The 27,538-nt window shown below is 41.9% G+C and overlaps 1 protein-coding gene and 1 pseudogene across 3 annotated transcripts in view; both read left to right on the top strand.

The window, feature by feature from the left end:
• The window catches only part of POLR1B (RNA polymerase I subunit B), a 38,292-nt gene that overhangs the window by 5,268 nt on the left and 5,486 nt on the right, over positions 1-27,538 (top strand). Inside the window, exons 4-12 of one of the 3 annotated variants that reach the window (XM_008980279.6) lie at positions 1,108-1,240; positions 2,803-2,939; positions 3,708-3,931; positions 4,577-4,748; positions 12,515-12,686; positions 13,878-14,159; positions 19,527-19,660; positions 23,582-23,752; positions 24,368-24,524. In XM_008980279.6, the coding sequence (XP_008978527.3) occupies positions 1,108-1,240; positions 2,803-2,939; positions 3,708-3,931; positions 4,577-4,748; positions 12,515-12,686; positions 13,878-14,159; positions 19,527-19,660; positions 23,582-23,752; positions 24,368-24,524 (1,582 nt within the window). Of the gene's footprint in view, positions 1-1,107; positions 1,241-1,367; positions 1,766-2,802; positions 2,940-3,707; positions 3,932-4,576; positions 4,749-12,514; positions 12,687-13,877; positions 14,160-19,526; positions 19,661-23,581; positions 23,753-24,367; positions 24,525-27,538 lie in introns of those variants that run through there. The other 2 variants (XM_035271961.3, XM_035271960.3) reach the window with 2 other exon arrangements.
• On the top strand, positions 8,641-10,703 carry LOC103787837 (transcription factor GATA-6 pseudogene; annotated as a pseudogene).

Here is a 27,538-nt window from a genome sequence, read left to right as displayed (position 1 = left end):
ATATTATTGGTTGGGGGAAGAATTGGTAGGTTTTTCTGAATGATAAAGATATACTTCCATGAAATTTGTTTTTTTCAAGCTGTCTTAACCAACAAAGCTATTGGCAAAAATGTTTGTTTAGCTGGGCATGGTGGTGGCATGCACCGTTAGTCCCAGCTACTTGGGAGGCTGAGGCAAGAGCACTGCTTGAGCCCAGGAGGCCTGATTACAGTGAGCCGTGATTGTGCCACTGCACTCTAGCCTGGGAGACAGAGTGATACCCCATCACTAAAAACAAAATTAAAATGTCTGCTTTAATAATAGTAAGATTCTATGTGCATATTTAATGACTCATGCCTTCCCTTCATCATTTCTTTCAGCTGTATTAGGTGGCTTTGCAGTGTTGCACTGAGGTAATCAAGACATACAGTCTGTGCCTACAGTAGAGGCAGATGGTGTTATGTGGCGGGAAGAGGGTTTTGGTGTCAGATCTGGATTTGACACACAACTCTTCCACTTATCAGTCATGTGGTTGGGGAGGTTAATCTCCTTGAGCCTCAGTTTCCTCTGCTGCAAATGGCATAATAGCTATCCCACTCATTGTTATGAGAATTAAGTGTTATGGTGACATAGAGCATCTAGTATAATAAGCCTGTTTCGTAGCAGGCAATTCTTAAATAGTAGCTCTTTATTACAAAAATGTAATATTGAGTGGAGCTATTAAAAGTATTTTTTTGAACTTATTTGGGAAACCATACTCGAGTATTGAAGCAAAATGGTTACCGTTTTTATCTTTTGACACCTCTTTGGAGTAAGTTTTTTTTAGTGTTATTTGAAGACTGAAATCATTTTAGGGGACAGAAAAGCAAGTTAGGTTGAGCCTGTCTAATAGAAGTACCCTGTTTTTCTTCCATACTTTTCTCCATGTCCCTCAGACCTTTGTAATCTACTTGAGAAAACTTAATTCACACAAAGGCAGTGTCTGTGTACTGTGTTCTCAAAGGATCAGTAGTACTTTTCACCTCTGTGCTCCTGTTCTGTGTGTTGTACTGCCTTGGGCTAGGAATGAGGTTCATGTTTACAGTCATGTATCTTTGTTTAACAAATTGTAATTTATCTCTTTGGTAGGAAATGGGGGGCTATTTTATAATCAATGGCATTGAAAAGGTCATCCGAATGTTGATTATGCCTCGGAGAAATTTTCCCATTGCAATGATAAGACCAAAATGGAAAACCAGAGGGCCTGGTTATACTCAGTATGGTAAGTTCTGGAGATTACTAGAATGTTTTTTAAGGAAAATTTAAAACCTTTTTTTTTTAAGTAGATGCATTTAAATAGTCTTTGATAATTTTCTTTTTTCTTTCTTTTCTTATTTTTCCTGAGATAGAGTCTCACTCTGGCACCCAGGCTGGAGTGCAGAGTGGTGTGATCACAACTCGCCATGGCCTCGACCTTCACAGGCTCAGGTGATCCTCCCACCCCAGCCTTCCAAGTAGCTGGGACCACAGGCATGTGCCACCATGCCTGGCTAATTTTGTAGAGATGGAGTTTCACCATGTTGCCAGGCTGATCTCGAACTCTTGGGCTCAAGCAGTCCTTCCGCCTCAGCCTGCCAAAGTGCTGAGATTACATGTGTAAGCCACCATGCCTGGGCTTTCTTTTGTTTTTTGGGTTTTTTTTTGTTTTTTTCTACTGAGCATTCCTGTGTTAAGTTTTCGTAATGGGGATGGAAGAAGAAATGGAGAGATGTTAGTCAGAGGATACAAACTTGCAGTTACAAGACGAGTAAGTTCTGGGGATCTGATGTACAGCCTGGTGACGACAGTAATACCGTATTGCTTACTTAAAATTTGATGAGTAAATTTTAGGTGTCTCAACCACACACACGTGCATACATACAAATGATAACTATGGGTGGTGATTGATGTTTTTATCAGTTTGATTGTGGAAATCATTACATGTATATGTATATTCAAGGTATTGTCCACTTTGAATATATATGATTTTTATCAATTATAAGCATTTTAAAAAATACAAAAATTTCACGGTAGAAAACCTGCTATTATGTTTTACCTGTGCAAACTGAAAGAGCATGTGTATTTTTGTTATTGCTTATGAAGATGAAGGCTAGTCTGCCTTGGCCATAGGTGAATGTGGGTCTTAGATGTCTTCAGGTTCAGGCCACTGTGGCACACCCCTCAGGGTCTCTGTCTGACAGCCACCTGGCCTCTGTTTGAGCACTCTCTGTGACAGTGCTTAAGATAGCATGTTGCATTCTTGAGCTGCCTTGAAAGTTAAACAATTTGTCCTGATAGTTGAGCTAAAAATCAGATTTTAATTGTAGTAATACGTACTGTACCTAGAAAAAGAGCATGTCAGAATGTCTAGTCATTTTCTTTTGCCTGAGTTGATAGTGGTATGTCTTAGCAGTCTTTGCCTGAAACTGAAATAAACTTAAAATCTAAAATTCTACTTTTCTCCATTGGCACTATTAGATCAAACACCGTGTCTTGACCAGACTCCACAGTTTAAGAGGGATATAAAGTGCTAAAAGATGTGGACTCTGTCCTGGAGGAAAACTTTGAAGTTTGCTTAAATTCATAGCTTCAGTTATTTTACAGTAGTGTTTCTCAATCTGGGTAGATTTTGCATGCAAGAGGACATTTGCTAAGTTTTAGAAACATTTTTGATTGCCATTCTTGGCTAAACTTAATGATTTGGCTTTAATTGTGTGTAAGGAGGTAAGATTGTTCAGGAAAAAAATGATTGAAGCAATTATAGAATCACTGAGTTTCTGATTTTTTTGTTGTTCGGTTCAATAGGAGTTTCAATGCACTGTGTGAAAGAAGAACATTCTGCTGTCAATATGAACCTCCACTACTTGGAAAATGGCACTGTTATGTTGAACTTTATTTACCGGAAAGAACTGTTTTTTCTTCCTTTGGGATTTGCACTTAAGGTATGACTTAATGAATGCATTCTTTTGTTATGAAGAATTCATTGAAGGTAGTATCCTGTGCAGATGGGATGTATTCTTCTTATTAAAATAACATACTAGTTATCTACTGCTCCAAAACAGATTACCTCAAAATTCAATACCTTAAAACATCAATAAACATTTCTGTCTCACAGTTTCTGTGGGTCAGGAGTTTGAGAGTGCTTTGGCTGGACATCTGTGAACCGGGGTCTCAGGAAGTTGCATTGAGATGTCAGACAGGACTGCAGTCATTTTGAGGACTTCCAAGGTGGCTCACTCACATGGTTGGCAAATCAGTGCTGGTTGTTGGCAGGTGGTCTTCTCATGGGGTTGCTGTCTATATGGCCCTTTCTATAGGCTGTTTGAGACAGCTGTCTTCTTCCACGTAGTTAGCTGAGAGAACAGAGCAGAAGATGCAGAAGGCAAAAGCTGCAATGCCCTTTGTGACCTAGCCCTGGAGTCTCCCATCATCTTTTCCACCACATTCTCTTGGTCAAGCAGTCCAGCCTTGATTCAGCATGTGAGGAAACTACACGTTTATGAACACCAAGAGGTGAAGAGCCTGGAGGCCATATTGCTGTCTGTCTATCATACAAAGAATGCTTTATTTAGAGTTTTCTTTGGTTCAGCATTAGCAGAGTGCTAATTTCCTTGGGTATTAAAAAAGAGAAGATAATTGTTACTGAATAGATGAAATATTTTAGTTATTAGTGAGAAATTAAAAAGAAAACCTTTTATTTTCTGTTCTAGGCACTTGTCAGCTTTTCCGATTATCAGATCTTTCAGGAGCTCATCAAAGGAAAAGAGGATGATTCTTTCTTTAGAAACTCTGTTTCTCAGATGTTAAGGATTGTAATGGAAGAGGGTTGTTCCACACAGAAACAGGTCCTTAACTATCTAGGTGAATGCTTCAGAGTAAAGCTCAATGTTCCTGACTGGTACCCAAATGAGCAAGCTGCGGAGTTCCTGTTTAAGTATGTGTGCTTTGCCTGAACTGTTTCCGAAGGGGCAGAGGGCTGTCAGTGGTTCTTTGTATTCGTTGCAGTTTGGGTGGGTGAGTCATCTGGGAATGAGAATGGATCTTGGGGTAGAATTCTGGTCCTTGCTAGCTGGGGGCTGCCTTTGATTTTGTGGCTGTTCTCACCTTTATTTTTTTAGTAGTTGTGTTTTATTTTATTGTCCCAACTTTTATTTTGAAATCATTTCTGACATCCAGAATAATGTCCAAATAGTACATTGGACTCATATTCACAAATTGTGAACATTTCATTAACTTACATTTGCTTTTTTACTTGCTGTATACCCAGATGTACATTTTTCTTTCTGTACTGTTTGAAAGTTGCAGGCCTTGTGTCTTTATTTCTTCAAAGCAAGGACTTTGTCTTATATAACCACTGTGTAATTACTAAAGGAGCCAGCTCCATACCAGTGCTGTCCAGTACGCAGACACACGCCGCATGATGAGCACTTCAAATGTGGCCAGTGCAGGTCAAAAACTGAATGCTTAATTTTATTTAATTAAAGTTAAGTAAGCATGAATTAGCGGTCTTGGTTAATAGAGCATTAAGTAGTATTACCAACTAGATTGTTTTAAGCTTTCTTTTTTTCTATTTTGACAGCCAGTGCATCTGTATCCACTTGAAATCCAATACTGAAAAGTTTTATATGCTTTGTCTTATGACACGAAAGCTCTTTGCTTTAGCCAAAGGAGAGTGCATGGAGGACAATCCTGATAGTTTAGTGAACCAAGAAGTCCTTACACCGGGTCAGCTCTTCCTTATGTTTCTGAAGGTAAGTGCGTACCGTATCCACCCTTGGCCCGTGGTACCACTTGTGGAATGGTGTGACTGTCCGGCTGTACTGTTTTCTGCATGTTTATAGTTCCTAGTTTTGGCATCTTGCGTGGTCTCTTTTTGTGTATTCATTTAACAGTAAGGGAATCAAAAATCCTAGCTTTCACCAGGTTTGGAAATTTGCTTAAGAGTTTTATATAAAGACCATATCAAATCTTGGTCATAGTGTTAATGATAAAAAGCAAGTGGCCTGTATTCAGACATGTGGTTGATCCTCATTATTTGTAGGTTCTGTGTGAATGCACTCACTGACTAAAATTTATTTGTGACCCTAATATCACTTCTTGGTGCTTTCATGATTATTCACACACATGACAGAGCAGTGAAGAATTTGAGTCTCCTGAGGCAAATGTTACAACTGAGGTATGGCAGAGTAACACTCTGCTTTCCTGTTTCAGCTCATAATGTAAAGAGGGTCTTTTTTGAGGTGTATTCAGTGCTGTGTTTTTCATATTATCGTACTTTTTATTGGTGTCTTTTTTTTTTTTTTTTTGAGACAGGATCTCAGCCTCACCTTCCAGGCTCAAGAAATCTTCCCACCTTAGCCTCCCAAGCAGCTGGGACTATAGACATGTGCCACCACACCCTGCTAATTTTTCATTTTTTTGTAGAAGCAAGGTCCCACTATGTTGTAAAGGCTGGTCTCAAACTCCTGGGCTCAAGTGATCCTCCTGTTTCAGCCTCCCAAAGTGATAATATTGCAGACATAAGCCACTGCGCCTGGCCAGTTTTTGCTGTTGATAATGGTTCCCAAGCATAGCACTGAAGTGCTGTCTAGTGTTCAGTGTTAATGAATTAACAAGGTATATTAAATAAGGTGCCTTTCAACAAAAGCTTGCATTAAACAAGGTTGTATAGTGGTCCGTTGACCAGATGTTATGATTGGAGACTTGCAGGAACCCAGCCCTGTATTTCTCCCCAGGAGCAGTGGTTTTATATGTGCTACTGCAGAGTTCACTAGAACATAACTACTGTGAGTAGTGAAATTTGCCTGCAAATGTATATAGAGAGAAAGTTGGCATGGCACAAAAATGATTTCATAAGAATATTGATTCAGTGGCATTTTATATTTTGTGTCTTATCCCCCAAAAGATGTAATCTAAGGGGTAATGTAGTGTTATGGATGATGGAGAGAGCTGAGGTAAAAATCTTTCTTTCTTTTTTTTTTGAGATGGAGTGTCACTCTATTTCTCAGGCTGGAGTGTGGTGGTACAGTCTCAGCTCATTGCAATCTCTGCCTCACAGGTTCAAGTGATTCTCCTGCCTCAGCCTCCCAAATAGCTGGGACCACAGGCACCCACCACCACGCCCAGCTAATTCTTTTCTTTTGTTTTGTTTTTGAGATGGAGTCTCACACTGTTTCCCAGGCTGGAGTTCAGTGGTGTGATTTGGGCTCACTGTAGTCTCTGCCTCCTGGGTTCAAGCGATTCTTACCTCCACCTTCCAAGTAGCTAGGATTACAGGCACACACCACCACGCCTAGCTAATTTTTGTATTTTTAGTAGAGACAGGTTTTCATCATGTCAGCCAGGCTCGTCTCGAACTCCTGACCTCTGGTGATCTGCCTGCCTTGGCCTCCCAAAGTGCTGGGATTGCAGGTGTGAGCCACTATGCCTGGCTTCTGATTTCTTTTCTTTTTTTTTAAGACGGAGTCTTGCTCTGTTGCTCATGTTGGAGTGCAGTGCCACAATCTCTGCTCACTGCAACCTCCACCTCCCAGGTTCAAGTGATTCTTCTGCCTCAGCCTGCCAAGTATCTGGGATTATAGGTGCGTGCCACCACACCCAGCTAATTTTTGTATTTTTTTTTTTAAGACGGAGTTTCACTCTTGTTACCCAGGCTGGAGGGCAATGGTGCGATCTAGGCTCACCGCAACCTCCGCCTCCTGGGATCAGGCAGTTCTCCTGCCTCAGCCTCCTGAGTAGCTGGGACTACAGGCATGCGCCACCATGCCCAGCTAAGTTTTTGTATTTTTAGTAGAGATGGGGTTTTACCATGTTGACCAGGATGGTCTCAATCTCTTCACCTCGTGATCCACCCGCCTTGGCCTCCCAAAGTGCTGGGATTACAAGCATGAGCCACTGTGCCCAGCCTTCTAATTTCTTCTCTAGGCAGTAATTCTTATTTACATTCTTCCCAAAAGGTAATATTTTTTGTTTCTGTTTGCTCTGTTCATAAAATTAGATTGAAAAGTTTTAGCAGCCTAGAATTTTCCTGGCAAATACTGAAAGCAGGCAGCAGTTTTCTCTTAATTAATTTAGTCTGTTGCTAACCCTTCTTTTTTTTTTTTGTTTATTTATTTATTTCTTTTTTGTTATTAACCTTTCAAGTAAAGGTTAATTTACATTTCCCGTCTACTGGAAGTGAAGCATTGATGGGCTCATTGTATTCCACACTTAGAAAAATGTCTTCATTTCACATCAGTTCCTAATTAGGAATAAAAAAAGAAAAGAAAAAGAAATGAGACCAGGGATACAGTGGCTCGTGCCTGTAATCCCAGCACTTTGGGAGGCCAAAGCAGAAGGGTAACTTTAGCCCAAGGAGTCTGAGACCAGCCTGGACAACATAGGGAGATCTCTACAGAAATAATAAAACTATTAGCAGTGGCTGGGTGTGGGGGCTCTTGCCCATAATCCCAGCACTTTGAGATGCCGAGGTGGGTGGATCTCCTGAGCTCAGGAGTTCAAGACTAGCCTGGGCAATGTGGCAAAACCCTGTCTCTATAAAAAATATAAAAATTAGCTGGTTGGGGTGGCATGCACCTGCAATCCCAGCTACTCAGGAAGCTGAGGCAGGAGAATTTCTTGAGCCTGGGAGGCGGAGGTTACAGTGTGCTGAGATCACACCACTGCACTCCAGCGTGGGCGGCAGAGCAAGACTCTTATCTCCAGAAAAAGCTGTTAGCTGGTTATGGTGGTACGTGATTGTGGTCCCAGCCACTTGGGAGGCTGAGGTGGGAGGATTCCTGAGCCCTGGAGCTCAAGCCTGCAATAAGGTATGATCATGTCACTGCACTCTAGCCTGGGCGACAGAGCAAGACTTTATCTCAAAAAGAAAAAAATGCCTGATGTAGTGGCTTACCCCTGTAATCCCAGCACTTTGGGAGGCCAACATGGGAGGATCACTTGAGCCCAGGAGTTTGAGACCAACCTGGGCAAATAGCCCAGAGACAAAATCTCATCTTTACAGATAATTTTTTCAAGAATTAGCCAGGCCTGGTGGGCCATGCCTGTGGTCCCAGCTATTCAGCAGGCCGAGGTAAGAGGATTGCTTGAGCCCAGGCAACAGAGACTGCAGTGTGCCATGATCACGCCAGTATACTCCAGCCTAAGTGACAGCAAGACCCTGTCTCAAAGAAGAAAAGAAATGAGTCTTCTGTAGCAAGGCATTACTAAGGTGACCTGTTTCAGCAACGGTAGAAACAAAGAGAAAATTGGGGCTTTTTCAGAGAAGTCATTGCTTAGTATCTGATTTCCTTACCAGCTATGTTAAAGCTTTTAAACCTTTGAGTTTGGACCATGAAAACAATCTTCAGAAGATACATAATCATGACATAAGATGAATTACAGACTCTTAAAAGTTCATATTTTATTTTCATTGAAATAAGCAATATAAAATTGAAAAATGGCAACCAAATTTTCTGTATTATTTTTAAATAAACCATAAAACACTTAAGTTAGCTTTTCTGGTTTTGATTTTAAACCCAAATAAGGAAGTGTAGACATAGTTATGAAAAAAGGCAGAACACAAATAAATCAGTTGTCAAGATCCAGGGCTTCTGATTCGTTGTTGACGGTGAAACTGAAGTGTTCAGTGTATACCTGATAAAAATGTTTATGACACAGGAAGATGTAGGCTCAAGAAAGGAATTTAAACAGCAGCCAGCAGAGGTGGAGCAGCAATGCCAGGCTCTTCCATTCAAATTTGATCCTCTAAGTTCACTTGATAAAGACCAAACCTATGGTGACACCCTTGTTGGGTGAGCTAACAGTTTTCTTCACTCTGGTAATTCATTTAACCTGTATGTTATAGACTTCTAGCAGTCTACTTACAAATCCTACCAGTGTATAGTCAGTAGTGAGATTCATTATAACATTTTATAAATGTATTCCTTCTTCCCACACCTCTCCAAAATTTATTCCTTCAAAGTACTGAAAATTTAATATCACTGATACCAAGTGCAGTGTCAGTGCCAGCGAATATACAGAAATGAAACGTGGCACTTTCAGTGCTGTGTCCTGGAAGAATAGTTAGGTCTTCTAACTGTGAGTGTTCAAACATTCATAGTTTAAACAGGTGGATTATCACTAGTCAATGGCTAATGTGTTGACTCGGGGGCCTGTAGGAAAAGGTGTTCAGTGATCAAGTGACCTATGTACATCTTCCAGGTTTTCTTCTAAATATCAGATAATAGGAAAGAACCTATTTCAAACATTTTTTAGGCATTTTCAATGATTTCTGAACCCCCCCATAGAAAGTGCTGGTGGTGTATAGTCTTTTTTTCTTTTATTTTTAGTTGACATGTAATAATTGTATATATTTATGGGGTATACAGTGATATTTCCATATATGTAAATAAAGTATAATGATCAAATAAGAGTAATTAACACATTCCACCTCAGACATACATTATATTTTTGTGTTGTGAACATTCAAAATCCCCTCTTCTAGCTTTTTGAAAATATACAATAGGGCTGGGTGTAGTGACTCATGGCTGTAATCCAGTGCTTTGGAAGCCAAGGTAAGAGGATTGCTTGAGCCCAGGAGTTTGAGACCAGTCTGGGTAACAAAGTGAGACCCCCATCTCTACAAAAAAATTTAAAAATTAGCTAGGCTGTGCGGCCGCCAGCAGCGGGGGCGCGGGAGGCATGAGCGGCGGCAGCTGCAGCGTGGCAGCCATGGGCGGCTGCAAGCACCAGTACAGCTCGCTGTCGGCGGCGCGACCGCTGAACGGGATGTACCACCACCACCACCCGAGCCCCTACTCGCCCTATGTGGGGGGCCGCTGACGCCCGCCTGGCCCGCCGGACCCTTTGAAACCCCGGTGCTGCAGAGCCGTGCCGGAGCCCGCTCCCGGTGCCCCAGAGCCCTAGCACAGACCTGCTGGAGGACCTGTCGAGAGCCGCGAGTGCATGAACTGCGGCTCCATCCAGATGCCGCTGTGGCGGCGGGACAGCACTGGCCACTACCTGTGCAACGCCTGCGGGCTCTACAGCAAGATGAACAGCCTCAGTCGGCCCCTCATTAAGCCACAGAAGCGCGTGCCTTCATCACGGCAGCTTGGATTGTCCTGTGCCAACTGTTACACCACAACTACCACCTTATGGCGCAGAAATGCTGAGGGGGAATTCGCGTGCAATGCTTGTGGACTCTATTGGAAACTCCATGGGGTGCCCAGACCACTTGCTATGAAAAAAGAAGGAATTCTAACCAGGAAACGAAAACCTAAGAACATAAATAAATCAAAGACATGCTCTGGTAATAGCAATAATTACATTCCTATGACTCCAACTTCCACCTCTTCTAACTCAGATGATTGCAGCAAAAATACTTCCCTACAACACAACCTACAGCCTCGGAGCGAGTGCCCCGGTGATGACTGGCGCGGAAGAGCACTAATCCCGAGAACAGCGAGCTCAAGTATTCGGGGCAAGATGGGCTCTACATAGGCGTCAGTCTGGCCTCACTGACCGAAGTCACATTCTCCGTGCAACAGGATTCCTGGTGCGCCCTGGTCCTGGCCTGAGCCCACGCCGCCGGGAGGCAGGAGGGCTCCGCCGCGGGCTGCGCTCCACTCATGTCTGCTTTTGTGCGGCAGTCCAGACAGTGGCAACTGCGCTGACAGAACGTGATTCTCGGGCCTTTATTTTGAAAGAGATGTTTTCCCCATGAGGCTTGCTGAAGAGTGAGGAAGATGGAAGGGATGGGCCAGTGCAGCGGGACACGGCGCCTCCCCTTCTGGCCAGAGCCACTCCAGCCAGCCTGCCTCGGGGGCAGACCCTTCTCCACTTCCAGAAGCCAGGACTGGGACCTGCTAAGGAATATTGAGAGAGATTTTTAAAAAAGATTTCGCATTTTGTCCAAAATCATGCGCTTCTGATCAATTTCGGTTCCAGAATTTCTTCATACCTTTTTCACATCCAGATTTCACGTGCGTTCATGGAGAAGATCACTTGAGGCCATTTGGTACACATCTCTGGATGCCGAGTTGGTTCATGAGGTCTTTTGTCAAAAATATTAACTCAGTTTGCAAGACTGCATTGTAACTTTAACACACACTGTGACATTTTTCAAACTTCATATTGCGTGGCTGATCTGAAGTCAGTTGGAATTTGTAAACAGGGTAGCAAGCAAGATATTTTTCTTCCATGTATACAATAATTTTTTTTAAAAGTGCAATTTGCGTTGCAGCAATCAGTGTTAAATCATTTGCATAAGATTTAACAGCATTTTTTAAATAATGAATGTGACCATTTTAACTTAATGGTTCTTAATTTAAAAGAGGAATGTTAACTTAGACATGCTTCTTTTACAACTACATCCCATTTCTATATTTCCAATCGTTAAAAATATTTCAAGAACAAATCTTCTCTAAGGAAAATCACCTTTCTCTATTTGTTAAGAATTTTTATACAAGAACATTTTATACAAGAGAAGGGGTATATTGATACCCCCTTTATTTTACTGTGGAATATGTGCTGGAAAAATTGCAACAAAACTTTACTACCTAAGGGATAGCATTTGTAAATACTCTAGTTATCTGTAAACACTCCTGAAGTCTGTATAGTGTGACTAACCGACAGGCAGGTTGGTTTACATTAATTCTTTTTGAGTGGGATGTCCTATGGAAACCTATTTTACCAGAGTTTTAAAAAATAAAAAGGGTATTGTTTTGTCTTCTGGGAAAAAAAAAATAGCCAGGTATGGTGGCCTATGGTCCCACCTACTTGGGAGGTTGAGGCAGGAGGAGCCCTTGAACCCAGGAGGTTGAGGCTGCAGTGAGAAAATATACAACAAATATAGTTAACTGTATTCAGCCTGCAGTGCTTCAGAATACCAGAACTTGTTCCTCCAATCTAGCTGTAATTTTGGAATTGCAGCCTTCTTTAGCCATTTCACTGAGTGTTGGCAGCATAGATGAAGATGCGCTGTGTTTACATGATTGGAAGTGTAACAGGTGAAGGAGTATGTGACGTTGAAGAGCTATTCTTTCTGCACCTGTAAAGCTCTCTTTCAGGTTTTTGGTTTTGATGTTTTTCATATCCAGGGTATGTTAGTGGATCTTTTTGTTAAAAGTTGTACAGATTACATGGGAATAAATATGAAGTTTGTGATAATTAAAACACATACTATTTTATTTTATTGAGATAGGGTCTTACCCTGTTTCCCGGGCTGGAGTGCAATGGCACAATTGTGGCTCATTGAAGCCTTAGACTCCTGGACTTAAGCGATCCTTCTGCCTCAGCCTCCCAAGTAGTTAGAACTACAGGCATGCCCCACCCCCTCACCCCACTCCCTTCTCCCTAATTTTTAAATTGTTTGTAGAGACGGGGTTTTGTTTCACCATTTTGCCCAGTTTCATGTTCTCTTGGTGTCAAGCAATCCACCTGGGACTATAGGTGTGACCACCACACCTAGCTCACATACTATTTTATATTAAAGTTTCTAAAATACGTTTTTATTAAATGTTTTTTCTTATTTCAGGAAAAACTGGAAGGTTGGTTAGTGTCTATTAAAATAGTTTTCGATAAGAAGGCTCAGAAGACCAATTTGTCCATGAACACTGACAATTTGATGAAGATTTTTACTATGGGACTAGACCTTACAAAACCATTTGAATACCTTCTTGCTACAGGGAATCTGCGTTCTAAAACAGGTGAAATTAAATAGATTGTTTTAGTTATGTTTTTAAAATTGTTTGCTTAATGTAGAGTTGCCTGTCCCTAGAAGTTTCTTTTTAAAAGCAAACTAAAAAAATAATTACTCACAACTATGACTTTGACAGCTATCAGTCTGAAGAGCTTTAGACAAGGTGTCATAACCAAATTATTCCCTCTGCCTCCTTCTAGATAATGAAAGACCACTTAGACCTCTGAGAAAGGCTTACCTCTTAGGAATTCTGGATGGGTTACTATACATTCCCATCTCTAAACCAGTTGCCTTGCTTCAGAGTGACCTGAGGGGCCAGGTGCGGTGGCTCATGCCTGTAATCCCAACACGTTGGGAGGCCCAAGGTAGGAGGGTCACTTGAGCCTAGGAGGTCAAGGCTGCAGTGAGCTATGATTGCACCTCTACACTCTATCTTGATGACAGAGCAAGACCTTGTCTCAACAAAAAAGAGAATGACCCTAGAAACTTTAAAAGTGGTAATTGGGAATCCAGAAATGTCTTTTTCTTTTCATTTTTGAGTCAGGGTCTCTCTCTGTCACCCAGTCTAGAGTGCAGTGGCAGGATCATGGCTCACTGCCGTCTTGACCTCCTAGGCTCAGGTAATCCTCCCACCTCACCCCATGACTAGCTGTGACTACAGGCATAAGCCACCATACCTGGCTAATTTTTGTATTTTTTGTAGAGATGGGGTTTTGCTATGCTGCTGAGGCTGGTCTGGAACTCTTGAGCTCAGGTGAACTGCCCACCTCAGCCTCCCAAAGTGCTGGGATTATAGCATGAGCCACTGTGCCAGGCCTGTTTTTTTTTTTTAAACCCATGTTACTGATGCTGATTCTTTCGTTGGCCTGCTCACTCGTTGCGTATTTTCTGACCCTCTCAGATGAATTTAATTACTTGCTATTTTATAAACTCATTTAATGTTCTCCCACAAAGGAGGCTCAGAAGTAGTAGAGGAGTTAGGGAGCTAGTTGGGGCTAATACAGTTTGTGAAATCTGTGGATTAATTTACATATTTTTTGTGTGTGAACTCTTTCCACTCATCAGAGCTAGGAGAATAAATGTTGTAATAACTCATTCTGTGATTTGTAGAATGCTCTGAGGTTTTGTCATCATAAAGCCTCAAAAATTTGTTTTTTAAAAGTTTGGCCCATTTTTTAGTGACTTTTGTTTTATTAAGGTCTTGGCCTCCTACAAGCATCTGGACTTTGTGTTGTGGCTGACAAGCTGAACTTCATACGCTATCTCTCCCATTTCCGCTGCGTGCACAGAGGGTCTGATTTTGCCAAGATGAGGACCACCACAGTACGTAGACTGCTGCCAGAGTCTTGGGGCTTCTTGTGTCCCGTGCACACCCCAGACGGGGAGCCCTGTGGCCTGATGAACCACCTAACTGCCGTATGTGAGGTTGTCACACAGTTTGTATATACGACATCTATTCCAGCTTTACTCTGCAACTTGGGTATGTAGTGTACAGCGATAAACATCTTATTTGGTTATGTGGTTTTTAACCTGTTAAGTTGTGCGGCTTTTGGAGATTCAGCAGAGACTTTAAGAATTCCTTTTTACTCTTCTGTGTAGGAGTTGGGCTGCTTTTTTGGATCCTCTGTAGAAGGCTGAATGCGTTCTTTGAAAGTGAAAATAGGAGAAACTAAGTGTTATAGGTGTGGGGTGTTTTCTTTCAACAATAAAAAAAAGATAATGGAAGTGAGGATCACTTGAGTCCAGGGGTTCGAGACTGCAGTGAGCTGTGATTCTGCTGCCACTGCACTTCAGCCTGGGTGACAAAACTGAGACCCTGTCTCCAAAATAAAAAATAAATGAGGCTGGATGCAGTGGCTCGTGCCTATAATCCCAGCACTTTGGGAGGCCGAGGTGGGTGGATCATGAAGTCAGGAATTCAAGACCAGCCTGGCCAAGATGATGAAATCCCATCTCTACTAAAAATATAAAAATTAGCTGGGTTTGGTGATGAACACCTGTAAACCAAGCTGCTCAGGAGGCTGAGGCAGAGAATTAGCTTGAACCCAGGAGGCAGAGGTTGCAGTGAGCTGAGATCATGCCACTGCACTCCAGCCTGGGCAACAGAGCGAGATTCCATCTCAAAAAAAAAAAGATTAATAAGAATGATGCCAAAGTGTTTGAAAAAGACTTCTCGTTAATGTTGGAAGTGTAGAAGCTATTGAGTAGTTTTTTGGGTCATTCTCCTTGCATCTCATGTTGGATCTTTGCATTTCTAAGTAGAAAACAGTGTTGGTTTGCAGGAGGACAGTTTAAAAGGAGGTTTTCCAGTCTACCCTGATGTCATCAGATACATAACCTTTTTTCCTGATAACCCTATAGTTGTTGTCTCTGTCTCTGCTTTGGCTAGAAAGCTATCTAATCCTTGGCCTGATGCTTGATTTGAATTTACCTTCATACTTAAAGATGTCAGCCTTCTCTGTAGTCTTCTAGTCTCAGGGTTCTCCATTTGTGATTTAGAGACTAGAAATGTTCTGTCTTCAGTGATCTGTGGACAGGGTCTCCAGTGGGATTAATATTTATACAGTAAAACTTCCAGTTCAGGGGGATCAGGTGATAGGTATTCTCAAGCAACTAGAAGGGCATTGACTCAAAGTTCTGCTTTAAAAGTACTCTTCCAATTAGAGTGGCCTGGCCAGGTGTGGTGGCTCACACCTGTAATCCCAGCACTTTGGGAGAGGTGGGCAGATCACTTGAGGTCAAATGTTTGAGATCAGCTTGGCCAACATGGCAAAACCCCATCACTACTAAAAATTCAGGAGTAAGACTGTCAAAAAAAAAAAAAAACAGACAGCAAGAGTGGCCTGTAAGAAGAGGGCCCCACAGAAAGTAATCAAGAAATACTAAGGATTTAGAAGATGTAATCAGTGTAATTTGAAGGGTTATCCTCTATGAGGAAAAGAAGTTTGTTACTGGTGATTAAACATGTCAAAATCCAGGAGAGGGTAGAAAGGAGAAAAAAATAAAGTGGAGCAGTAGGAAATATATCCAACTGCAGAAAAAAGAGATGGGGAAGGGATTTTTGCTCTGGCGCTGGAGAAGAAGACTGCTACCTAACTTTTGGTAGAGATGTTCACATTGGGATGACAGATGAAACACGAAGTGGGTATCCTGTGACACTCTAACAAACATTTGATGTCTTCAGAATGCATTTATGGTTCATAGAAGAGTATTCCTTTTTTACTTAATTTCAGGTGATTCTCATTATTTGTAGTACTCGTCATCTTTAAAGTCACCAGTGAATATTGAACCACTGTGCCTAGGGGAAGTACAGAGTTAGGTTCCTGAGAGCCTCTGGTTACATTTTTGTCAGCTGATCAATATGTGTAGCCTTGTTTTTTGTGTGTTTCTGTTGGAAGACACCCTTGGAAAATATATATTATTCATGTGGTAGCACTGAATTCTCGGCCAACAGCACTGTAACTGTAAACTTATCTAACACGTTTTTTTCTGTTATGCACATCACAGCCTTTTTGCATATGTGAATGCTATGCAGCACTTCAGTGCTGCACTTGGAGGCAATTGTTTTTTTTTTTTTTTTTTTTGTAGAGATGAGGTCTTGCTATGTTATCCAGGCTGGTCTCAAACTCCTGGCCTCAAGCATTCCTTCTGCCTTGGCCTCCAAAAGTGCTCGGATTACAGGTGTGAGCCACCATGCCTGGCCTGGAGGCTATTACTAAAACAGTGAAATCACTCCAACAAAAAGGGCACAAATGCTAAAAATGTGCCACTGATCAGACTGAGCAAAGGATGCTTATATACAACATGAGCTGACAAGGAGGCATGGCATCATCTTGTTTGACTTCAGCTGTGGGGAGCATTCACATCAGGGGACTCAATTTTTTTTTGCTGCATGTCCTGGAATGACTTTGAAAGCATCCCTAGTATGAATTTTGTGCTTACAGATATAATGTAGCAAGTAGGCAAATGTACACAGCATCATATGTTACAGAGAAATCTTTCTTGGAAGGAAGGCTTAATTGGTGTGGCAAACTCCTTTGTTTTATTTTAAGAAATAGCCAGGCATGGTGGCTCAAGCCTGTAATCCCAGCACTTTGGGAGGTTGAGGTGTGTGGATCATGAGGTCAAGAGATCAAGACCATCCTGGTCAACATGGTGAAACCCCGTTTCTATTAAAAAAAAAAGTACAAAAAATTAGCTGGGCATAGTGGTGCATGCCAGTAATCCCAGCTACTCCAGAGGCTGAGGCAGGAGAATTGCCTGAACCCAGGAGGCAGAGGTTGCGGTGAGCCAAGATTGCGCCATAGCACTCCAGCCTGGGTAACAAGAGCAAAACTCAGTCTCAAAAAAAAAAAGAAATTGTCACCGGGCACAGTGGCTCACACCTGTAATCCCAGCACTTTGAAAGGCCAAGGCAGGCAGAGCAGCAGAGGATCAACTGTAGGATCCACTATAATTACATTTTGGAGGTTAATGCATTTAATGCATTTATATGGCTTAGAAATCAAAATATTAAAAAGAAATGCAGTGAAATGCTCCCTCCCTTAGGCCCCTGTCTCCTTACTACTCTGATGAGGACAGAGTTGCTAGTTTCCTGTGTGTCCTTGCTGAAGTGATTTAAACTTCAGCAAACACTTCAGGCTTTCCCTGGAGATACTGCAGGTTTGGTTCCAGAGCACTGCAATAAAGTGAGTCACATGAATATCTTTGTTTCCCAGTGCATATAAAAGTTATGTTTACACTATGCTGTAGTCTGTTAAGTGTGCAACAGCATTATGTCTTTTAAAACATGTAAATATTTCAATTTTAAGAATACTTTATTGCTAAAAAAAATATTAAATCATCTGAGCCTTCAGTAAGTTGTAATCATTTTTCTGGTGGAAGGTCTTGCTTCAGGATTACTGGCTGCTGACTGATCAGGGTGGTGGTTGCTGAAGGTTAAGATAGCTTGTGACGACTTCTTTTTTTTTTTTTTTTTTTTTTTACTTTTTTTGAGATGGAATTTCACTTTTGTTGCCCAGGCTGGAGTGCAATGGCATGATCCCAATTCACTGCACTGCAACCTCCGCCTCCTGGGTTCAAGTGATTCTCCTGCCTCAGCCTCCTGAGTAGCTTGGCTTACAGGCACCTGGCATCTCACCCAGATAATTTTTTGTATTTTTAGTAGAGACGGGGTTTCACCATGTTGGCCAGGCTGGTCTCGAACTCCTGACTTCTGGTGATCCAGCTGCCTCGGCTTTCCAAAGTGCTGAGATTACAGGCGTGAGCCACTGTACCTGGTGACAATTTCTTAAAATAAAACAAAGAAGTTTGCAACGCCAATTGAGTCTTCCTTTCACAAAAGAATTCTCTGTAGCATGTGATGCTGTTTGATAGCATTTTACCCACAGAAGAGATTATTTCCAGGTTGCACTGAGTCCCCTCAAACCCTGTCTCTGTTTTATCAACTAAGTTTATGGAATAATCTTATCCTTTTTAAAAAGATTTTTTTATTTTGTGCTTCTCCCCTTTACTGGTCTAAATCCTTCATTGTCATTTCAACAGTGTTCACAGCATCTTCTCATTTCTTGAGATCCCATCTCAGGAAACCATTTTCTGCTGGGTGCAGTGGCTCAGGCCTGTAATTCCAGCACTTTGGGAGGCCAACGTGAGAGGACTGCTTGAGCCCAGGAGTTCAAGAGCAGCCTAGGCAACATAGGGAGATGCTGTCTCTACAAAAAAATAATAAAAATTAGCCAAACCTGGTGGCACACACCTGCCAGCTACTCGGGAGGCTGAGGTGGGAGGACTGCTTGAGTCCAGGAGGTTGAGGTTGCAGTGAGCCATGATCATGCCACTGCACTGCAGCCTGAGCAGCAGAGGAAGACTTTGTCTCAAAAACAGAACAACCAAAAAAAAAAACCATTTTCTTTGTTTATTCTCTAAGAAACAATTCCTCCCCTGTTCCGTTTGGTTATGGGATTGCAACAATTCAGTCACAGCTTTAGGCTCTACTTCTAATTCTAGTTGTCTTGCTATTTCTTTCTTTCTTTCCTTTCTTTCCCTCCCTCCCTCCCTCCCTCCCTCCCTCCCTCCCTTCTTTTCTTTTCTTTTCCTTCCTTCCTTCCTTCCTTCCTTCCTTCCTTCCTTCCTTCCTTCCTTCCTTCCTTCCTTCCTTCCTTCTTTCTTTCTTTCTTCTTTCTTTCTTTTCTTTCTTTCTTTCTTTTTTCTTTCTTTCTTAGATGGAGTCTCACTCTCTCACCCGGCTGGAGTGCAGTGGCGTGATCTCTGCTCACTGCAACCTCTACCTCCCAGGTTCAAGTAATTCTCCTGCCTCAGCCTCCTGAGTAACTGGGACTGCAGGCGCATGCCACCACACCCAGCTAATTTTTGTATTTTTAATAGAGACGGGGTTTCACCATGTTGGCCAGGATGGTCTCAATCTTTTGACCTCATAATCCGCCTGCCTCAGCCTTCCTAAGTGCTGGGAGTACAGACGTCAGCCACTGCACCCAGCCTTGTCTTGATATTTCTACCACATCTACAAATACAGTAGTAACATCAGAGTTCATTAATCACAGATCACCATTACAGGTATAATAATAATATATTTGAAATACTGCAAGAATTACCAAAATGCCAACACAAAGAAACAAAGGGAACACACGCTGTTGGAAAAATGGCATTGATAAGCCCACTTGAAATATCTTTGAAGTGCAATTAAAAGAAATAATGCCTGTACCTGTTTTAGAGACAAGGATAATTTGATATCTGAACTGATCCAGCAGCTGTTGACCCCATCTGGAGGGAATCTGGAATGTTGGATAAAGCATTCTAATGTGATTGTGCTGTTTGTTCCCTTTACCAGGGGTCACTCCTGTTGATGGAGCTCCCCACCAACCGTACAGTGAGTGCTACCCTGTCCTGCTGGACGGCGTCATGGTTGGCTGGGTGGATAAGGAGCTTGCTCTGGGCATTGCAGATTCTCTTCGTCATTTTAAGGTGGGCTTGAGCTTTGTGAATTGTCCTATTTCTTGACCTTAGGTTTTCAGTTCTTTTCTAGTTTTTGGGTTAACCCTTGGGTAGTCTAGAGTGATCAGGTGGTCAGGGGTCAGAATGTCCAAAATGCCTGTGCATTCCCTCTGGTGACAGAGGCTTGCCTTATACTGGTTTCATTGGTTGGGGTCAGTGACAGATATTTGACCCATATACATTCTTTGGTAGTTTCATTGAGGCACCCCAGTCTGCTTATCTAACTAATTTTAACCTTTTTCCCCCTTCTTAATACCAGTGGCATCTGAGGGATCTCAAAATACAGATATTTCCATAATATTCAAAATATGCAAGGTAGAAGTTACACTCCATTGCCTCCTAGGTTTTGAAAATACATCTTTAAAAAGTAGAATGACATTCTTTGAATAACTTATCTTTGGGATTTCCTCCTAGTGACGAGTATTTATTGCTTTGATAATGCCATTGAAAGAATTGTCCTTTGGCAACATGATGAGTTTGTGGTTTATATTCTATTCTGTGTTATTTAAAAAAAATGTTTAAGCTAAATTTTAGTTTTAGTTTCAGTGCTCTGTTGGTCACTTGGGTTGTTTCTGCCTTTTGGTCATTGCAGATAACACTGCTATGAACGTGAGTGTACAAATATCTATTTAAGTCCTTGTGCTTTTAATTCTTTTGAGTATATTCTTAGAAATGTAACTGTGTGGCTCATTTGATATAATTTTACACTTAGAGCAAATATGTTTTATCAGTACCTAGGACCCTCCTATATACACATTACCCAAATCCACCAGTTACTATGCTTTGCCCCACATGCTTTATCTTCTATATGCTCTTGATAATTTGTTTCTTTTGAGCCATCTGAGAGCAGTATTCAGACATTGTCCCATTTTCCATAAATATTTTAGTGTATTTTTTCTAAGAACAAGGACTTTCTCTTCAATAACCCCAGTACATTTCTGAAAATCAGAGAAGGTCATGTGGGTGGGATCCATAGTTGATACTCAAATTCCACCAGTTGTCTCAGTAATGTTCTCTTTTTTCTTTTCTTTTTTTTTTTAAGAGATGGGTCTCATTCTGTTGCCTAGGCTAGAGTGCAGTGGCACAATCACAGTTCACTGCAGTCTTGATGTCCCAGGCTTAAGTGGTCCTCTTACGTCAGGCTGCCAAGCTGCCTGACCACAGGAGTGCACTACCATGCCTGGCTACCCTGGCAACTCCCTGACCCAGTCCTTTGGGTTGTTATGGAGGCTTTGTTACATAGGATGACTGATGGAATCATTGGCCATTGGTGATTAGCTTAACCTCCAGCCCCTATTCCCTTCCTGGAGGTTGAAGGTAAGGCTAAAAGTCCCAATCCTCTAATCCTGGCTTGGTCTTTCTGGTAACCAGCCCCGTCCTGAAGCCCACCTAGATGCTGTCAACCACCAGTCTTTTGTTTTAATTTTTTGAGTCAGTGTCTTGTGGTTCAGTTTCCCGAGTAGCTGAGACTACAGGTACGTACCACCATGCCTGGCTAATTTTTTGTATACTTGGTAGAGGCAGGGTTTCACCATCTGGGTCAGGCTGGTCTCCTGACCTCAAGTGATCTGTCTGGTTCAAGTGATTTTTGTGCATCTGACTAGCATGCAAAAAGACATCACTTTGCAAAGTGTAAGGATTTTAGGAATTGTATGCCAGGAAACAGGGTGGAAAACCAAATAGATATTTAACAATATTACAGCTCTCCTGTAATTTAGGTTTATGTTTTGCTTCCTCCTGATGAGACTCACATTATCATTTCAGGAAGCACATGACGTTGGTTGTCCCATTATGGGTCATGTTAACTGATCCCCTCAAGGTTGTGTTCTTTAGGTTAATTCACATAGTTTCTGTTTTCTCTGTAATAAGTAACTCGTGGAGAGATAGTTGAAAGCTATGTGGAGCCCCTTTTCTTCACATTTTCACCCAGTAGTTGATGAATTATTTGCTGAATTACTATTACATTGGTGGTTCTTTGATGAGTTAATATTACTGTGATGGTTACCACATGGTGTTTTCCCCCAGTCATTTGTTCTATCTTTATTAGTTGCTATTCTGTAAGAGAGGGCTTTCTTTTCTATTAGTTATTCATTTATTTATGTTAGCACAGATTTATAGATGCTTGTTAAATTTTGTGAGTATTCTGTTACTACTTACTTTGATGCTCAGAGAGCATGAGATTTGATCAAGTGTATAGTTCAGTGGTATTAAGTACATTCATGTTGTTGTGCAGTCATCACCATGTTCAGAACTTTCTCTCTGTCACAGATGGAAACTCTGTACCCATTAAACAATCATTCAATCATTCCTTTTTTTTTTTTTTTTTTTTTTTTGAGGCGGAGTATTGTTCTGTCGCCCAGGCTGGAGTGTAGTGGTATGATCTTGGCTCACTGTACCTTCTGCCTCCCAGGTTCAAGTGATTCTCCTGCCTCAGCCTCCCAAATAGCTGGGATTACAGGTGCACACCACCATGCCGGGGTAATTTTTGTATTTTTAGTAGAGACGGGGTTTCTCCACATTGCCCCCGCTGGTCTTGAACTCCTGACCTCAAGTGATCTGCCTGCCTCATCAGTCTGATTTTATCTTTGTTATAATTTGCGCTTTCTTTTGGTTTACCTTATTCTTTTTTAGCTTTTGTTTAAATAATTTATTTTCATTCTCCTTTTTTTGGTTAGCATTGTGGAGGGTAGGGGGATGAGGACACTTGAGATCCGCTTTTAAATTTCAAGTAGGCAATATGGTATTCTTAACTATAGTCACAAGCTGTACATGAGATCTCCAGAAACTTAATTCTGTTGCATAACTGAAGCTTTATACCCTTTGACCAGCATCTCCCTGTGTCCCCCTCCACCAAACATCTTCTTTTTAATGGTAATACATTTAGCTGTGAATTCCCATGAGTTCTGACACATGATTTTTGTTTTCAGGTTTTTGTAATTTAGGTTTTTATTTCTCCTTTCACCCATGAGTTCGTTGGAGTTTTTTTGTTTTGTTTTTGAAACAGAGTCTCACTCTGTCACCCAGGCTGGAGTGCAGTGATGTGATCTTGGCTCATTGCAGCCTCAACCTCCTGGGCTCAAGTGATTCTCCCACCTCAGCCTCCCAAGTAGCTGGGACCACAGTCATGCACCACCACACTCAGCTAATTTATTTATTTATTTATTTTTATTATTATTATTTTTTATTTTTTGAGATGGAGTTTCACTCTTGTTACCCAGGCTGGAGTGCAATGGCGCGATCTTGGCTCACTGCAACCTCTACCTCCTGGGTTCAGGCAATTCTCCTGCCTCAGCCTCCCGAGTAGCTTGGATTACAGGCACACGCCACCATGCCCAGCTAATTTTTTGTATTTTTAGTAGAGACGGGGTTTCACCATGTTGACCAGGATGGTCTCAATCTCTTGACCTCGTGATCCACCCGCCTTGGCCTCCCAAAGTGCTGGGATTACAGGCTTGAGCCACTGCGCCCGGCCTAATTTTTTTATTTTTTGTAGAGCTGGGGTTTCACCACGTTGCCTAGGCTGGTCTTGAGCTTCTGGGCTCAAGTGATCCATCCATCTCAGCCTTCCAGAGTGCTGGGATTACACCATGCCCAGCCCACCCATGAGTTTTTGGGTTATTACATTTAAAAATAAAACCAATAATCTCCTGTATTTTAGATCACAAAGGACAGAATTTCCTTTAGTGTGTCTAGATGTGCATTCATGGTGTACCTTATCCTTAGCCTCAGTAGTTAGTGATTTGCCTGCTAGACAGGCTGAGCACTCAAGGAAGCAGGGCTTTTACTGTGCCCGATTGTGGATGAGTGGCATTCCATGGGGCCTAAGACTGGCAGCAACAGCCATGGCTTTGAGACACTAGGTTTGTTAAATTCTGTTTTTGTTGAAAACAGGTGTTGAGAGAGAAAAGAATTCCTCCCTGGATGGAAGTGGTCCTTATACCCATGACAGGAAAGCCAAGTCTGTACCCAGGATTGTTCCTTTTTACCACTCCTTGTAGACTGATACGGCCTGTGCAGAACTTGGAATTGGGCAAAGAAGAACTAATTGGAACTATGGAACAGGTAAATATATATGTGTGATGGAGGAGTGTATGTGCTTATTTGTATAGTATATAACTTTCAGAGACTTAACTCTTCCTTTTTAAAAGGATTGTTAGTGTTAAAATAACAGTTGGACATTTGAAAGAAAGTCAGACTTTCCACCACCTCTGTGACCAGCACAAAGCAGTTTCCATGTCTGAACTCACTCTGTGGAACCTGAGAGAGGGCTGGTAGTCACATTTCCTGCCTCCCATCCTGTCTAGCTCCCAGAGCTCTTTAGAACCTGGCTCTGCCTCAGCTGGTGAAGTGAGAACATTCCATTAGATTCACACTCAGTCTTTGCCTACATAATTGCAATTGCAAAATTATAGGCTTTGTGCTCCTTAAAAATTATTCTTCCTATTTCCCTTCACAATTGGTCTGGGATAGATTTAGAGTGAAGTATGTAAAGCTAGTGGTATTTCTAACTGGATGCTTCCCTGTGCTTCCCAGTTGATCCATTCAGCACTCATGATGCTGGGTGGGAAAGGTTTTCTTTTGAGTCTTTGAGTCTTTGAGTATCGAACTCTGAGAAAGGTAAGAGTTAATGTGTAAACAGTCGCAGTTATTTTGTGCCTTGGACATCCACTCTCCCAGATCTTCATGAATGTCGCTATCTATGAGGATGAAGTTTTTGCTGGAGTTACCACACACCAGGAACTCTTTCCACACAGCCTGCTGAGTGTGATCGCCAACTTCATCCCTTTCTCTGATCACAACCAGAGTCCACGGAACATGTACCAGTGCCAGATGGGTAAGGAAGAGGGAGAATGGTGTAGTCAATCAGGAGAGGAAACTTGACACTAGCATACTGTTTTATAGTCCTTATTTACATATATTGACTATGTTCCAAAAATACGGTTTATGGCAACTTTTTTTTTTCTGTGCCACAAGCAACCAGCCCAGAATCACTCATTGTATTTAGTTGGGGTGTCTATTTAGTTTCCTGTAATTTATGAAAGATCTTTAAACTTTGTCTTTGACATTGATATTTTTGAAGAAAAAGGTAATTTATTCCGTAGAATGTTCATAGATTTGGGTGTGCCTGAGGTCTTATGATTTGATTTTTTGAAGAATACAAGCAATTATAGGCAGTCATCTGCATATTTATTACTTCCAGTGCTCTTCATTCCTGCCACAGTATTCAAGTTTTCATTGCTTACAATTTTCCTTCAGCCTGAAAATCTTCCTTTAGCATTTGTTTATAGTGCAGGTTGCTGGCCACAAATTCTCTTGGTTTTCATTTATCTGAAAATGTCATTATTTTGCTTCACTTGAAGGAATCTTTCACTGGATATACAATTCTGAGTTGACAGTTATTTTTCTTTCAGCCCTTAAAAGTTGTTACACTGTCTCCTCTTAGTCTCTGTCATTTCTAATTAGTAGGCAGCAGTTTTCTGAATATAATGTGTGGGGTTTTTTTGTTGGTTTTTTGTTTTTGTTTTCGTATTTTCAGACAGAGTCTCTCTGTCGCCCGTGCTAGAGTACAGTTGGTCAGATCTCGGCTCACTGCAACCTCTGCCTCCTGGGTTCAAGCAATTACCCTGCCTCACCCTCCCAGGTAGCTGGGATTACAGGCACCCACCACCATTCCTGGCTAATTTTTGTATTTTTAGTAGAAACAGGGTTTTACCATGTTGGCCAGGCTGGTTGTACACTCCTGACTTCAGGTGATCCTGCCCACCTCAGCCTCCCAAAGTGCTGGGATTATAGGTGTGAGCCACTGCACTTGGCCACCATAATGTGTTATTTTTTCTCTGTTCTTTAGATTTTGTCTTTAATTTTTAGTAGATTGGAAATGCCTAAAGTTTTCTTTATGTAGACCTAATTGGAGTTTGCAGGTCTTCTCCAATTTGTCTTTTCTTTCCCTCCCTCCCTCCCTCCCTCCCTCCCTCCCTCCCTCCCTTCCTTCCTTCCTCTTTCATTTCTTTTCTTTTTTTTTTTTTGAGATAGAGTTTTGCTCTTGTTGCCCAGGCTGGAGTGCAGTGGCGTAATATTGGCTCACTGCAGCCTCAGCTCCAGAGTAGCTAGGGATTACAAATGCCTGCCACCACACCCGGCTAATTTTTTGTATTTTTAGTAGAGATGGGGTTTCACCATGTTGGCCAGGCTGGTCTCAAACTCCTGGCCTCAGGTGACCCACCAGCTTTGGCCTCCCAAAATGTTGGATTACAGGCCTGAGCCATCACTCCCAGCCTCAAATTTGTTTTTTAAAATGTAATTGCTAGTTTTCTGTCATTATTTCTAAAAACATTGCTCTATGTTAACCCTTTTGATATTGTTCCATAGGCATTACTCAATGTCAAGCCCTTAGGTGGGATGCTTTGATCTGTCCCACGCATGCATGTTCTCTTTTTTTCTCATTTTCTTCAGATTGGATCTTTTTTTTTTTTGAGATGGAGTCTCGCTTTGTTGCCCAGGCTGGAGTGCAGTGGCGTGATCTCAGCTCACTGCAACCTCCGCCTCCTGTGTTCAATAAATTCTCCTGCCTCTGCCTCCTGAGTAGCTAGGATTACAGGTACATACCACCATGCCCAGCTAATTTGTGTGATTTAGTAGGGAGAGGGTTTCATCATTTTGGCCAGGCTTTCCTTGAACTCCTGATCTCAAGTGATCCACCCACCTCAGCCTTCCAAAATGCGGGGCTCACAGGCGTGAACCACTGCACCCAGCCCAGGTTGGATCATTTTTATTGACCTGTTATTACAGTCACTTTTCATTCTGTCTTCTACCGAATTTTCACTTACAGTCACGTGTTCTTAACAACAGGAATACATCTGAGAAGCCGTATATGATTTTGTCGTAGAGTGAACTTACACAAATCTAGATGGCAGAGACTACTACACTCCTAGTATATGGTATAGCCCATTTCTCCTAGGCTACAAACCTGGGTGGCATGTAACTGTACTGTGCACTGTAGATAGTTGTAAGACAGTGGCAAGGATTTGTGTATCTAAATATAGAAAAAGAAAAATATATTAAAATGTGGGATCACCATAGTATATATGCCATCCTGCATTGACTAAAACATTGTTATGCATTGAATGACTTTATTTTTCAAGTCCAGAACTTCTACTTGTTTCTTTTTCTTTTTTTTTTTTTTTGAGACAGGGTCTTGCTCTGTCACCCAGGCTGAAGTGCAGTAGCACAATCTCGGCCCACTGTAACTTCTGCTTCCCTGGTTCAAGTGATTCTCCCATCTCCATCTGTGAGTAGCCGGGATTATAGGCATGTGCCACCATGCCCGCTAATTTTTTTGTATTTTTAGTAGCGACAGGGTTTTATCATGTTGACCACGCTGGTCTCAAAACTGCTGACCTCAAGTGATGCAGCTGCCTTGGCCTCCCAAATTGCTGGGATTATAGGCATGAGCCATTGCGTCTGGCCTGACTTGTTTCTTTCTTTTCCTTTTTTTTTTTTCCCCCCCCCGAGATGGAGTTTCACTTTTGTTGCCCAGGCTGGAGTGCAATTGTGTGTTTTCGGCTCACTGCAACCTCCACCTCCTGAGTTCAAGCGATTCTCCTGCCTCAGCCTCCCCAATAGCTAGGATTACAGGCATATGCCACCAGGCCCAGCTAATTTTTTGTATTTTTATAGAGATGGGGTTTCACCATGTTGGCCAGGATGGTCTCAATCTCTTGACTTTGTGATCCACCTGCCTTGGCCTCCCAAAGTGCTGGGATTACAGGCGTGAGCCACCCTGCCTGGCCTTGTTTCTTTTTTTTATAGTTTCTCTTTTCTCTAAGAATCCTTATCTTCATTCATTGT

Source organism: Callithrix jacchus, chromosome 14 (genome assembly GCF_049354715.1).
Source record: "Callithrix jacchus isolate 240 chromosome 14, calJac240_pri, whole genome shotgun sequence".
Taxonomy (NCBI): Eukaryota; Metazoa; Chordata; class Mammalia; order Primates; family Cebidae; genus Callithrix; species Callithrix jacchus.
The sequence above is the reverse complement of the archived record's forward strand: the minus strand, read 5'-3'. Positions and strand labels throughout refer to the sequence as shown.